A 14836-nucleotide genomic window follows, 5' to 3' on the forward strand; every position below is an offset into this window, starting at 1 on the left:
ATGGATTCTTTCTTCTCTTCTATATAAGGAAACTATCTTATCAATCATTTCATCTCACAAAAACATCTTCCTGCTCTTACAATATTTTTCTCCTTACTTTTGCTTCTGCTAGTTCGGAACTGAGGCATAGTTCTTGTAATGGCTAAGCACTTTCTCCTGCTGAATCTGATAGCAGTAAGTTTCTGCTGTGCTGTGTTAGCTTTTGAGTCAAGTCCAATGCAAGATTTCTGCGTGGCCGATCTTATTAGCACAGGTATTGCAAAAAAGTAACTCGCGATAAGAATCTCATTTTCCTGTTATATACTCCCTTTCAGCCAATTTATCTGACATATTTGAGTCGGCACAAAGTTTATTTTAGAAAAATACAAAGACTTTGGAAACTTGTGAACTTAAACATGTCATAACATATGTCTAGTAATAAGAGCTTCTCATTAAGGCCAAAGAAGAAGTGCAAAGATAGTCGTTTTCAAATTTAGAATTGTGTCTTTCTCTGGAATACTAAAAAAGAAAGTTTGTCATATAAACTTGAACGAACCTTAGGGAGTATTATATTAGGACTAGAAGATCAATGATTTGATGAGTTTACTCATTGCATTTTCCCCATTGTTTCAGTTAAAGGTAAATGGCTTAGCTTGCAAAGATCCCAAGTCTGTTATCTCAGAGGATTTTTTCTTCAGTGGCCTACATTTGGCTGGAAACACTTTTGGCTCTAAGGTAACTCGTGTTAATGCGAATAAAATGCCAGGACTGAACACTCTAGGTATCTCACTAAAGGAAAAAAAATCATTGAGCAGAACTAACTATGAATCAAAGGAAGACATTATTCTTCTCACAGCAAAAAGAACACTCACATAGCCCATTTAGAAACCATAAGTACCACTGTTTGTGAGATAATCATTACTAAGATATGTATATTATAAAAATAGAAAAAATTACTTCTTTTTAGAGGGAACTTAAAACAACAAAATTGATTAGGCTATGACAAGCATCTAGAAGAAAGAATCATATTCCAGATACAAATGACACCATAATCATGCTTCTGCTAGTTTTAATCGTGGGACAATGTTCATTGACTGGAGCTCTTGAAATAGGAGTTTGCATGCATAAGGCAACTTCATCGTAGATATATTTTCCCCGTTCTTGCACATAGAACAAATGCCAGTCTTCAGCTTGTAGTTGTAATATCCCAATAAACCACATTTTCGGCAAACCTGAACCTCAAATGGGTCACTAGAAATCATCAGGCGCTCGTATATCAACATACTGGCACCATATGCAATCAAACAATCACGTTCCATTTCTCCCACACGTAAACCTCCATTTCTACTCCTCCCTTCGGTAGGTTGTCTTGTCATCATAACACGAGGCCCACTCCCACGAGCATGCATTTTGTCTACGACCATGTGTTTCAGCTTTTGGTAATATATTGGCCCCATGAAGATGTATGCTTGTAGTGGCATACCAGTGATGCCTGAATAAATAAAATCCTTCCCATTGTAGCTAAATCCATGCTTCACCAGAGTTTCACTGATAGCATCAACTGTGTCAGCATGACCACTGGGTTCTCCGAAAGCACTCCCGTAATGAAACCTACCACAGGAAACTCCGGCTTTACTTCCAAGGAGCTCAATCATCTTTCCCACTGTCATTCGGCTTGGAAATCCGTGAGGATTCATAATAAGATCAGGGCAAATGCCACGTTCAGAAAATGGAAAATCTTCCTGTTGTACAATGGTGCCACAGACTCCTTTCTGCCCATGCCTACTACTAAATTTGTCACCAAGCTCAGGCCTACGGGTATGACGGATCATAAATTTGATGCTTAAATTGTTGTTTCTATCAGAATAAAGAGCCACTCTATCAACAACAGCTGTCTCCCCTTCAGGACCTTTATAAGTTTGTTTACTTGACTTGTATGCACTATCTGGCAAACCCATAGGAGACGTGACTGGAGTCCTCGTGACTGTAGGGGACTCCTTGTTGATATAGATATCATGATTTCGAATAGTTTCTCCAGGAGCAGCCATTCCATCATCATCCAGAATTTGCATCCTATCAGCTTCAGGTCCTTGACGCTGTGGTTTAATTATTCTATCCGATGTGCCATTCTCATACTTCTGACATATGGCTGAATATTTTTTCATCACAATGCAACGCCCAAAACCTCGATCTAAAGAAGACTTGTTCATTACTATTGCATCCTCAATGTCATAGCCACTATAACTCATCACAGCAACAGTCGCATTCTGACCAGCCCCTAGTTTATCATACCCAACCAGCTCGATTGTTCTTGTAGTCAGTAAAGGGCGTTGAGGATACACCAAAAGGTAGAGCAAACCATCCATCCGATTCAACTGGTTATAGGCAATGTTTCCCATAGCTTGCTTACCCATAGCACACTGATAGGTATTCCTAGGGGACTGATTGTGATGAGGATAAGGTATCAAACCAGCACAAACACCTAAGATTGTGAAAGGCTCAATCTCAATATGTGTTGTCTCTGGTGTCGCCTCCTTTTCGTATAGAGCAATCTGAGGAACATGCATTATTGCAGTCAGTTCTAGCGTAATTAATACTCTTTAACATAAAATACACTTATCATTTGCTTGACACGGACCAATGTGTTGTTCTCCTCGTTGACATCAAGATATTCTATCAAACCATCCTTTAGAAAGCTGTCGAAGTCACGCACACCATCCTTCAATAAAAAAAATCAGATCAGATGGGGAACTGACATGAAAACATACAGCTCAGAAGTAAGAACCAGCTAAGATGAGTACCCTCAGCTCACTCATGTGGTGCTCTTTGATCCTGGAAACACCTTTGTCAGCAATGACAAGCGGACGACAAACACGTCCACCATCTGAAGCAATGTAGACACAGCGCTGCAAGAGATTTCCTCCGACTTACATATAATCATTCAAATCATATTTCAAATGATAAAAGCAAAGAGGAAAAATGCAAATATTTTGCTAACAGCACCACTATGGTGGAGCAATGCTAACCAAAAACTACCAGAGGTATAAGGATTGTCTATGAGACTCTGAATCTAGTCTTCATCCTGACAGTTTGAACCAAAAGGAATTCAACCCCAGTATAGGTAGTTTTATCAACTGACAAAATAAATACTAGGACGGAGATGCAAAAGAACCAACTGTTAAATTACCTGCTTTTCATTCACGAAGATGCTTACAAACTCCCCAACTTTACCAGCCCTCCGTAGCCTCCTCATTGCATTAGCAAATCGCTGATTAAAATAACAGATCATTGGTGAAAGGTAAACAACAAGCCTAACTTCAGATGCAGAAATTTGAGAAATATAGTTGTTCCACTTCGAACATACCTGAGGACTCTTGTGCTTGCCTAGAATAAGTCCATTTAATGTGATAAGATAGGAAGTTGGCATGTGAAGCTCTTCTGGCGAAAGTTGTTCCAAGTCCTCAACACCCAAGCAGTAGCACTGTTCCACATGTCACAGAAATGAAGGGAAAACTTTACTAATTGAAACTAGCACGAACTGAAAAGTTGGATTTTTCTGTGGCTATTAATGCAAAAATACAACACAATAGGAAGTTAACTATCTCTTACAAGCTACTACCATCAATTGTACCAGGTAAGTCAGTCCATTCAGGCCTAAGGAAATGATGACAGTCTCACTTTCTTTGAGCTCGCCTTTTCAACATGACCCTTACCAACTCTCTACGAATTACGAAGACCACATGAAGCAAAGAAAGTATAATCCTCCTCGTTCTTGACTATAAATTTCGGTCCATTTAGACCTGTCACATTCCAATATTCGAGACTACAGTTTCTCAACATTTTCTACTAGCATACAATCCCAAAGTTATCAATATCATAGTACCAATGCAATCCCTAAATAAGTATAGCATGCAGAGCCTGTGATACCTACAAGTTTCATCATGTTGATCCTAAGTGCAAAACTGTTTTTAAAACATAGAAAGTGTGATAAGGAAAATACAAAGATATGTGAAATCATTACAGAGCACAAGCTAACAATCAGCAAATTGCGTTTCAGAGATTATAACCCCATCAAATCCCGCTGTAAAAATTTCAACAATTAACAAGCTCCTAGTCACATAGAAAAAATTATCATCCCCGTGCTTTTTCTTTTGGTTGATTTTTTTTCAAGGAGACAATCAAGCTAAGATAAGAAGAATTAGATTGCTATGCTATATCTAGATTACACATGAGAATATTCCCATAATTAGAAATCCCAAGGATAAAACTTTTCATATTCTCATCCAGAAATCCTACATAAGGAGCTGTCTTTATGTTGTTTTGACCAGTTCAGTTAGAGTTTAAACTTTTTCATCACTTGTTTCTCCTACGAAAAACGAACAACTAATACATAACATTCCACAGGTAGATTAGTTTACAGCATATCATGTGTGTAGGCAGACCTTACCCCTACCTCGGAAGGTAGAAAGGTTGTTTCAGATAGACCCTTGGCTCAACTAAAAGCACTTCAAAACAATTTGAAAAAAGAAAAAACGGGAGTGAAGAAGCAACAAAGTACTAAAGAGATCAGGACAGAACATTCTTAAAAAGGAACAGTAACTATAACACAGGCAGATTAGTTTAATATAAAAATTTATATAGTAATATGGTCAAAACATTGGGATCAAAAGATTAACAAGAAACAATCACATTCCTGGGCTTCCTTGTTTCCATGAAAGCTTCTAAACATAATCCTCAACTTCTGGTTTTAACTTTTATAATGACCATAGTCCCCTTGTGATTTTGAGATTTATAATATCAAGTGTAAAAGCTCAGAGTTAAGTACATAACCAAATAAAGATTCAGGATACTACTTGTACAACTTCATTACACACTTAAATACCAAGCGATAGGAACATAAATAATAGAAACTGTACCAAAGACATGATTGGGCGCTCATCCTCATCAGTCGTAACATGAGTCATCAAGGCCAAGTTTTTCACCAATCCACAAGCTTCACCTTCTGGTGTGTCACAAGGGCAAAGCATGCCAAACTGACTAGGTTGCAGTGCTCTAGGACCACTAACTTTTCTAGACTTTTCAAATTGCGGTGAGATTTTTGTCATGTGACCTAATGATCCAATGTATGATAACCTAGCAACAACCTGAGTCATACCCTTCCTGTGCATCCTAAACCGTTTAACATCCCAATTGCCTGTAGATAGGGTTCTCTCCAGGCCCATAGTAATACTATCTTTGATTATGTATTGAGAAATGTCCAAACGGCTGGAGCGACTTGGCCTGGCTAGAAGAGTATCGATTGTTCTCCTAGCTTCATCATTCATCGTCTTGAACAAATCTTCAAAAAGGAGAGATAGCAGCTGACCGGAGAGCTCCAATCTCTTGTTCCCCACATAGTCCTTGTCATCCATTGCATCCTTGTTTAAGATTGCTTCCATCATGCGCCTCATCATTACTGCAACATATATGCATTTTTTGCGGAAATTATGTTGATGGACTGGAACATTTGCAAGAAATATGTCACGAAGAATACTCAAAGCTCGGGCGCCCTTCTCAATTGGGCCAGTAGAATATGAAGGCATTTTAAGCATCTTGTCACTCTCGAGGAACTCCAGTGCTTGTTGTTGTGTATACAACTTGAGATCTGCACACTCCTCGATTGATGGCAAAAGCAGAGCACTAAACCGAGGATCTCTTCCTATCATTTGCACAACCTCTTGATCGCTCTCCATTCCCATGGCCTTCATGACAACCATTATGGGGACCTTGGTTTTGAACATATTCAACTCTAAGTACACCTTTTCTTTCTCCATTTTTATAATTGTTTTGCTCTTTGTTTTTTCTGTGCTGCTGGTAACAGATGCTTGTACAGAACCCTTTTTATCTGTATCAATGATTATCCTGTTCTTCGAGAGCTGCTCTTGAATTAAAATAACCTTCTCAGTGCCTTTGATTACAAAATATCCTCCAGGATCAAGTGGGCATTCTCCAAGTCTTGCTAGTTCATCTTCATCTTTCCCATATAGCACGCAACAACTGCTTCTAAGCATAATTGGCATCCTTCCAATGATAACATTCTTCTTTGTTGACACTGATGTTTGCCCATGACTTCCTGTCGTGTAGTCAATGGTGACATAAATTGGTGCCGCATAGGTACGGTCAGATAGTCGGCATTTCTGCGGACTTAATTTCTCGGTTACAGCATCAAAAACCATTGATGGTTCACCAATGTGGACATCCCTGTACCTAAGATAAATATTGGGGTCCAATGTTGATCTAATCTCCTGATTCGCTCGGACAATCTTCTTTATTTCCGTCCTCACAAAATAATTGAAGGAGTCCAAGTGTTGCTTCACCAAACCTCTCACCTTTAGGAATTCTGGAACAAGTTGATACTTGTCCACCAAATTCTTAATGTGAGAAGCAAGGTGCTGCTTGTCAATTCCCTGGTTTGAGTCCTCTGTCGTATTGGACATGGTAGAATCATAACCCATACCTCCTGCCAATCAATTTTCCAGCTGAATAAAGACAGAAACAATGAGATTGTAGCAGGAGCAAGATGGGAGTCAAAATAATGCAAGATGATTTCTTTTCCCCTGCCATAACAAGGTATAAAGCACAATTAGTGGGGGGATTAATTTAAGAGCAATTTTACACAAATAGACAAGTAGAACTATTAACCATCAATAGCAGTTTGTATCCAGAAAGTGACATGTTTATGTAATGAGAATGATGCAGGTATACATACACAAGTACGAGTGGCAGTTTCCTTACAAATTTCTGCTATATTCCAACCACATTTCAAGAATAAAGCTTCGTAGCTGGCCATTCCCACACAGTATCATTTAGAGAAGCAAGAAACTTTTGAAGTATTTAGCGAATCATAGTATTTGTTTCCTTTATCCGCATTCTACCATCTAGAAATTAACACAAGTACACAAAAGAAAAACTAAAAGCAAAAATGCCTAGCATGCATCTTTTCTTCTCTTCATAGTCCATCTTTTCAAATGGTTTCTTCCAAAACCAAATCATTCTTTCTTCTCATCTCCAACACAACTGAACCATTGCAAAAAAATGAACATCGAGAATCAAAGCCCTAAAGCATTGGCAAAACTAGCATACAATTTTGATCCCAAAATTCTTTCTTTGAGTGAATTCTAATTATTTGGTTCCTTCTAGAACCCAGTACACTAAACCTCCCACTATATGTGAGTCCAGGGAAAAGCCGGACCACGAGTCTACTGTACACAGTTTTAACCAGCATTTCTACAAAAGTTGGTTTCCATGACTTGAACTTATAACCTCCGGGTCACATACTTTACCGGTTATGTCAAGGCTTCATATTAATAGCGAAAATGATAATTTCAGTCGTATCAAAACATCAACAAATGTAAACAACTTTTTTTTTGCTGAAATAAAAAACTTAACAACTGAAACAAAAGAAGAAGAAAGCTTACGATTTGAAGCCCAAATTTTCAGTCCGATTGCTCGTTTGTAGTTTCTACTTCAGAGCTTTGGTCCAAGGGTTTAATGGAACCCAGCCAAAGTGAAGGCAAAAGAGTGAGGGTTTTAGGGAGAAGGGGACAAAGAAAAAATGAAAGTTTTATTTGCCCAAAAACAAATTGTAAATAATTAATGGAGAAGTTGTACAAAAAATTATTTTACTTTATTTGACATATGATTCGTGAAAATTGTAAATTCAATTTGAAGTTGTGTTTATAATATATTTTTGAGTGAATTTTCACTTTTAAACAAGTATGAAGATTATTTAAAATATTTTTTTCAAAATATATCAAACACAATTTTATTTTTTTAACTCTTATTCTATAAAATTAAAATAAAATGAGAAATGATTGTAATCTATAACTACTTAGCTAGAGTCCTACTAAGTATTTTAACAACAATATAGTATCATTTTTATATTTATAAACTAGTCCTGAACACGTGCTTTGCACGTGAGACCCAGAAAAATATAATATGTTGTAGAAGGTACATTAAAATCACATTGTGATGAATTTCAGAAATGATTTAACGAAAAAATATATAAATGAAATAAATGAACAATCAACCTTTATAAATGACTTCTTTGTCGTAAAATGTAAATGTCAAATAATTAGATATTTCGGTAACCTGTCAAATTTGGACAACGAAATTTAATGTGATAAATAATTTGCCTTTTTATGTTATTAGGTCGAAACCTACAATATATTAGTTTGTTACTTCTCTCTAAGAAAGGGATAATACAAACATAACATACCATTCTCAATTTGTACCAAAGTTTGAATTAACCTATATACTTGTAACAAGTATATAAGTTGTCTTCATATTACATTCACATGACATAGTGTGTTTATTCTTCTTTGTAGCATAAACAAAAATTTCAATAGTTTGATCATGGTTATTTTTCATACTTCTTATCATTCTTTAATTTTTTTTATCCTTTTTTTTCTTACTTTATTATTGTTTTCTCTAACATTACTATTTTGTATCCTTTGACTTAATTCTTGCCTTCCCCTTTCGTTTATATATGTTCCATCCATTTTGTTTTTGTTGTTTTATTTTTTACATCCACATTTTCATTCATAAAAAATAAATAAATTAAAGGATTATCTACAAACACAAAATAATTAAAAGTGAATTTTCTTTCACTTTTGATTGTAATTTATAAATGTGTAAAATTTATTTTAAAGAATTTAAAATTCTTTTATATGAATTCATGAAATGATATAAAATAATGAGATAATTTAACCTACATGTTTCAAATCATGATTCATAAGTAAACATGCATACACATTTCAAGATGGTGAATACATGCGAAAATGCTTATAAATATGAAATATTTATGTAAGAAAATAGAAGCAACATATTATTTGTTTGATTTAACTTACCGATAAAAGAGAGAATGGAAAAATAATTCTTGAGTGGCTTGACTCCATCTTTAATTCACTGATTCACAAGTTATGCTTATCAAATAATCTATAAACATCCCATATATATAATTGTTAACAATTACATTGAAGTTGACAATAATAATGTGAAATAAGTGTCATCAAGATAATTCTTCAGTTCTAAAATGCTTGGACTTCCGCTAAATAACTTTTTATCTTCCACTATCTTTAATACATAATATAATGCACATTTGAATACCTTAAAACTGATCCCATTTATATCTAGTTTTGTATTTAGTTATTAGAATAAATTTTTTATTTTGTACATAAAAAAAGAATATTTAAATGAAGGACAAAATGGTAATTCAACTTTGAGGTTAGGAGCTTCCCACTTATAATAATATATATGATATATGATTTATAAAAGTATATGGTTGTGCCAATTTGGTATTTCTCTTTTATTATACTATTACTCACATAATATGGGCAATAAGATTAAAATGATTGATAATAAGAAAAAGATCATGATTAATCTTTAGAATTCATTTTGAACATTTAGGGCCAATTTAGAGAAATTAGAAATTTTTTCATTTTTCATGTGGATTATTCTGTGAATATTTTGAAAATATGAGTTAATTTTTTTAATTTTTCATGTGGATTATTATGTGAATATTTTGGAAATATGACTTTTAGAATATTTCTTTATGAAACATTTATAGAACATTCGTAGGGAGTTTGGGGATCAGCAGTATGTACAGTATCACAATTTTTAGAATCCATTTAAAGAAATTTTAGAGGGCACTAGACATTTTCTCAATTTTTTATGTGAAACAGGCTTCTAGACTCTCAATAACAATATCAAATAGGCTCTTAATAAGTTTTCAATTCCCTTCTTCTTCTTTTTTTAAGACGTACGCTTCTAGACTCTCAACAACAATGTCAAATAGGCTCTTAATAAGTTTTCGATTCCCAACAGCGAGTTTTAAGACAAAAAATTAAAAAAACTATACTTTTTCTTTATTTCTTAGACTCCATATTTAAACAAATTAGGACACTTAAATTGGGACCAAGAGAGTATAAGTGTGGATTTAATACATGAGAACTCCTAATTAATTATCAACTGTGGATGCTTTCAGGGTGGAAAGCACTTTGAACACCTTAACCACAGAAAACAAACATTTTTTTTGGTCATAAATATTTTCTGAATGCTCCCAACATACTGTGGTTTCAACATCAGCTGCAAGCCAATCTATAACAAGATCATATTTTTACTTCAGCTGATATCTATCGCAAACAGTCACTCTACCTTCCTAAAAACTAAAAAGGAGTAAGGTCTGCGTACCACCATATTTTTCACAGACCACACTTGTGGATTATATTGTATATGTTGTTGTTATTATACGTGAGAATATTTCAAACGTTGAAAATGCAAGGAAAACAGGAAGTTATCAATCCATCGTCATAGTGTCATACGAGCTCTCTAATATGCACCAGATCGAGTACTGATCAGGCAATATAATATCAAACTACTGCATAGAAGCGCGCCTGCTTAATACACTTTGCATCAGATACAGAGGCAACATTGTATCTTATGCTACATTCAATAGAAGCATGGTAATCATCTTATAAAAAAACAAAATGTGATGTTATAACAAGAAGAAACATAGGCAATTAGAAAAGTAAGGTCAATTGTTAAGGAACGACCAAAAATGAGCGAGAAGCTAATAGATGTGACAGTATAATCAAACAGCTTCTGTTAGTTTTAATCGTGGAACAATGTTCATTGATTGGAGCTCCTGGAATAGGAGCTTGCACGCATAGGGCAACTTCATCGTAGACATGTTATCCCCGTTCTTACACATGGAACAAATGCCAATCTTCAGCTTGTAGTTGTAATATCCCAATAAACCACATTTTCTGCAAACCTGAGCCTCGAAGGGATCACTGGAAAGCATCAGGCGCTCGTGTATCAACATACTTGCACCATATGCAATCAAACAATCACGTTCCATTTCTCCCACACGTAAACCTCCATTTCTACTTCTCCCTTCGGTAGGTTGTCTTGTCATCATAACACGAGGCCCACTCCCACGAGCATGCATTTTGTCTACGACCATGTGTTTCAGCTTTTGGTAATATATTGGCCCCATGAAGATGTATGCTTGTAGTGGCATACCAGTGATGCCTGAATAAATAAAATCCTTCCCATTGTAGCAAAATCCATGCTTTACCAGAGTTTCATTGATAGCATCAACCGTATCTGCATGACCACTGGGTTCTCCGAAAGCACTGCCATAATGAAACCTACCACACGAAACTCCACCTTTACTGCCAAGAAGCTCGATCATCTTTCCTACTGTCATTCGGCTTGGAAATCCGTGAGGATTCATAATGAGATCAGGGCAAATTCCACGTTCAGAAAACGGAAGATCTTCCTGTTGTACAATGATGCCACAGACTCCTTTCTGCCCATGTCTGCTACTAAACTTGTCACCAATCTCAGGCCTACGGGTCTGACGGATCATAAATTTGATGCTTAAATTGTTGTTTTCATCAGAGTGAAGAGCCACTCTGTCAATGACAGTTGGCTCCCCTTCAGTACCTTTATAAGTTTGTCTACTTAGCCTATAAGCATTATCCGGCAAGTCCATTGGAGACGTGACTGTTGCAACCGTGACTGTAGGGGACTCCTTGTTGATATAGATATCACCATTTCGAATAATTTCTCCTGGAGAAGCTAGTCCATCATCATCCAGAATCCTTTCTGCTTCATAACCCTGACGTTGTGGTTTAATTAGCCTATCTGATGTGAGATTCTTATACTTCTGACACATGGCTGCGTGTTTTTTCATCACTATGCAACGCCCAAAACCTCGATCTAAAGAAGACTTGTTCATTACTATTGCATCCTCAATGTCATAGCCACTATAACTCATCACAGCAACAGTAGCGTTCTGTCCAGCGCCTAGTTTATCATATCCAACCAACTCAATTGTTCTTGTAGTCAGTAAAGGGCGTTGAGGATACACCAAAAGGTAGAGCAAACCATCCATCCGATTCAATTGGTTGTAGGCAATGTTTCCCATAGCTTGTTTACCCATCGCACACTGATAGGTATTCCTAGGGGACTGATTGTGATGAGGATAAGGTATCAAACCAGCACAAACACCTAAGATTGTGAAAGGCTCAATCTCAATATGTGTTGTATCTGGTGTTGCCTCCTTTTCATATAGAGCAATCAATGAGTTGTTCTCCTCGTTGACATCAAGATATTCTATCAAACCATCTCTTAGAAAGCTGTTGAAGTCACGCAAACCATCCCTCAACTCATTCATATGGAGCTCCTTGATCCTAGAAACACCTTTTTCAGCAATTACAAGTGGACGACAGACACGTCCACCATCTGAAGCAATGTAGACACAGCGCTGCTTATCATTCACAAAGATGCTTACAAACTCCCTAATTCGACCAGCCCTCCGTAGCTTCCTCATTCCATTAGCAAATCGCTGGGGACTCCTGTGCTTGCCTAGGATAAGTCCATTTAATATGATGAGATAAGAATTTGGCGTGTGAAGTTCTGCTGCTGAAAGTTGTTCCAAGTCCTCAACACCCAAGTCGTAGCACTGTTCCATCATGTAAAAGTTCAATTACATGTTACAGAAATGAGGTAGGAACTTTACTTACTTATTCTAGCACAAACTGAAAAGTTGGATTTTGTTATGGTTATTAACGCAAATACAACAAAATAGGAAGTTAATTATGTCTAATAACAGGACTTTTACTATTAAGCACTTGCAACCCCTCACCATCAATGCACCGTGTAAATCGGTCCATTAAGGCCTAAGGAGATTATAATAGTATCACTTCTTTAAGATCACCCTTGACGACATGACTCTTACCAACTCTCTACGGACAAACAATAAAAACACTTCATTTTTAAGCAAAAACTTCAGTTAAACAGCCCTATTGGCACATAAATTGTAACATAAGCAGCTGAAAACATTACCGTAGCTATTATATTCAATTCAGCAGCAGTATATATGTGGTAAAAATTGTTCGGATTATTACACACTTGAATACCAGGCAGGAGAAACATAAATTATAGAGACTGTACCAAAGACATAATAGGGCGCTCATCCTCATCTGTTGTAACATGAGTCATCAAGGCCAGATTTTTCACCAATCCACAAGCTTCACCTTCTGGAGTATCACAAGGGCAGATCATGCCAAACTGGCTAGGTTGCAGTGCTCTAGGGCCACTAACTTTTCTAGACTTCTCAAATTGTGGTTTGATCTTCGTCATGTAGCCCAACGTTCCGATGTATGATAGCCTAGCAAGAACCTCAGTCATGCCTTTCCTGTGCATCCTAAATCGTTTAATATCCCAGTTGCCCGTAGATAGGGCTCTCTGCAATTCAACGGTAATTCTGTTGCTTCTCTTTACATGATATAACAGGTCGGAAGGTTTGGAGTAAGCATCAAATTCCCTCCTAGCTTCATCATTCATCGACTTGAACAAATCTTCAAAAAGGAGAGAGAGTAGCTGACCAGAGAGCTCCAGTCTTTTGTTCCCCACATAGTCCTTGTCATCCATTGCATCCTTGTTCAAGATTGCTTCCATCATGCGCCTCATCATTACTGCAACATATATGCATTTTTTGCGGAAATTATGTTGATTGACTGGAACATGTGCAAGAAACATGTCACGAAGAATACTCAAAGCTCGGGCTCCCTTCTCAACTGGACCAGTAGAATACGAAGGCATTCTGAACATCTTGTCACTCTCGAGGAACTCCAGTGCTTGATGTTGTGTATACAAATTGAGATCTGCACACTCCTCGATTGATGGCAAAAGCAAAGCACTATACCGAGGATCTCTTCCTATCATTTGCACAACCTCTTGATCGCTTTCCATTCCCATGGCCTTCATGACAACCATTATGGGGACCTTGGTTTTGAACATATTCAACTCTAAGTATACCTTTTCTTTCTCCATTTTTATAATTGTTTTGCTCTTTGTTTTTTCTGTGCTGCAGATAACAGATGCTTGTACACAACCTTTTCTATCTGTATCGATGATTATCCTGTTCTTCGAGAGCTGTTCTTGAATTAAAATCACCTTCTCTCTGCCATTGACAACAAAAAATCCTCCCGGATCAAGTGGGCATTCTCCAAGTTTTGCTAGTTGTTCTTCATCTTTCTCATACAGCACACACAAACAACTTCTTAGCATAATAGGCATTCGTCCAATGACAACATCTTTCTGCGTTGCCATTGATATCTGCCCGTTCCTTATCATTGTGTAATCTACTGTGACAAAAATTGGAGCTGCATAGGTAAGGTCAGCTAATCGACATTTCTGTGGACTTAGCTTCTCCCTTACACCATCATAAGTCATCGATGGTTCACCAATACGGACATCTCTGTACCTAAGATAGATATCAGGATCCCGTGTTGATCTAATCTCATGATTTGCACGTACAATCTTCCTTATATCCGTCTTAACCAAGTAATTGAACGAGGCTAAGTGTTGCTTCACCAATCCTCTCACCTTTAGAAATTCTGGAATAAGTTGATACTTGTCCACCGAATTCTTAATAGGAGAAGCAAGATACTGCTTGTCAATTCCGTTGTTCAAGTTGTTTCTCGGACTGGACATAGTAGAATCGCAATCCATATTCATTGCCAATCAACTTCCCTGCAGAACAGAACCCGAAACAATAAGATTGTGGCAACAATGAGCTAGGATCAAAGTCGAAAAAATGCAAGATTGATGTCTTTTTACCCTGCCACAACAACATACAGAAGAGTACAATGAGTATAAGGGGCTAATTCAAGAGCAATCACAAACAAATCTACAAATATAACTATCACTAAGCAACTTGTATCTAGAAAGCAGGTATACACAAGCATCAGAGGCGAATCAACAATTTGAAGTTTATGGATTCCAACATCGATCTCAAGTTAAA

At 36.8% G+C, this 14836-nt stretch overlaps 2 protein-coding genes across 4 annotated transcripts; both read right to left on the reverse strand.

The window, feature by feature from the left end:
* Positions 1–826: 826 nt before the first annotated feature.
* LOC107002495 (DNA-directed RNA polymerase III subunit 2) lies at positions 827–7592 on the reverse strand. 3 transcript variants are annotated; one of them, XM_027912350.1, is made up of 8 exons: positions 7437–7588; positions 6760–6762; positions 4896–6502; positions 3344–3460; positions 3167–3247; positions 2781–2885; positions 2618–2698; positions 827–2531 (listed from the first exon to the last, which is right to left on the reverse strand). In XM_027912350.1, the coding sequence occupies exons 3-8, from the start codon at positions 6471–6473 to the stop codon at positions 1032–1034; spliced, it is 3462 nt and encodes a 1153-aa protein (XP_027768151.1). In that variant the 5' UTR covers positions 6474–6502; positions 6760–6762; positions 7437–7588; the 3' UTR covers positions 827–1031. The 3 variants fall into 3 exon arrangements, with proteins under 3 accessions (XP_027768151.1, XP_015056027.1, XP_015056028.1); XM_015200541.2 differs by lacking the exon at positions 6760–6762 and having other exon boundaries at positions 4896–6575; positions 7437–7592; XM_015200542.2 differs by lacking the exon at positions 6760–6762 and having other exon boundaries at positions 4896–6497.
* A 3017-nt stretch (positions 7593–10609) lies between these two features.
* LOC107001859 (DNA-directed RNA polymerase III subunit 2-like) lies at positions 10610–14559 on the reverse strand. Its single transcript, XM_015199818.2, has 2 exons — positions 12982–14559; positions 10610–12490 (listed from the first exon to the last, which is right to left on the reverse strand). The coding sequence occupies exons 1-2, from the start codon at positions 14548–14550 to the stop codon at positions 10610–10612; spliced, it is 3450 nt and encodes a 1149-aa protein (XP_015055304.1). The 5' UTR covers positions 14551–14559.
* Between the last annotated feature and the right edge of the window lie 277 nt (positions 14560–14836).

Source organism: Solanum pennellii, chromosome 10 (genome assembly GCF_001406875.1).
Source record: "Solanum pennellii chromosome 10, SPENNV200".
In the NCBI taxonomy this organism is placed as follows: domain Eukaryota; kingdom Viridiplantae; phylum Streptophyta; class Magnoliopsida; order Solanales; family Solanaceae; genus Solanum; species Solanum pennellii.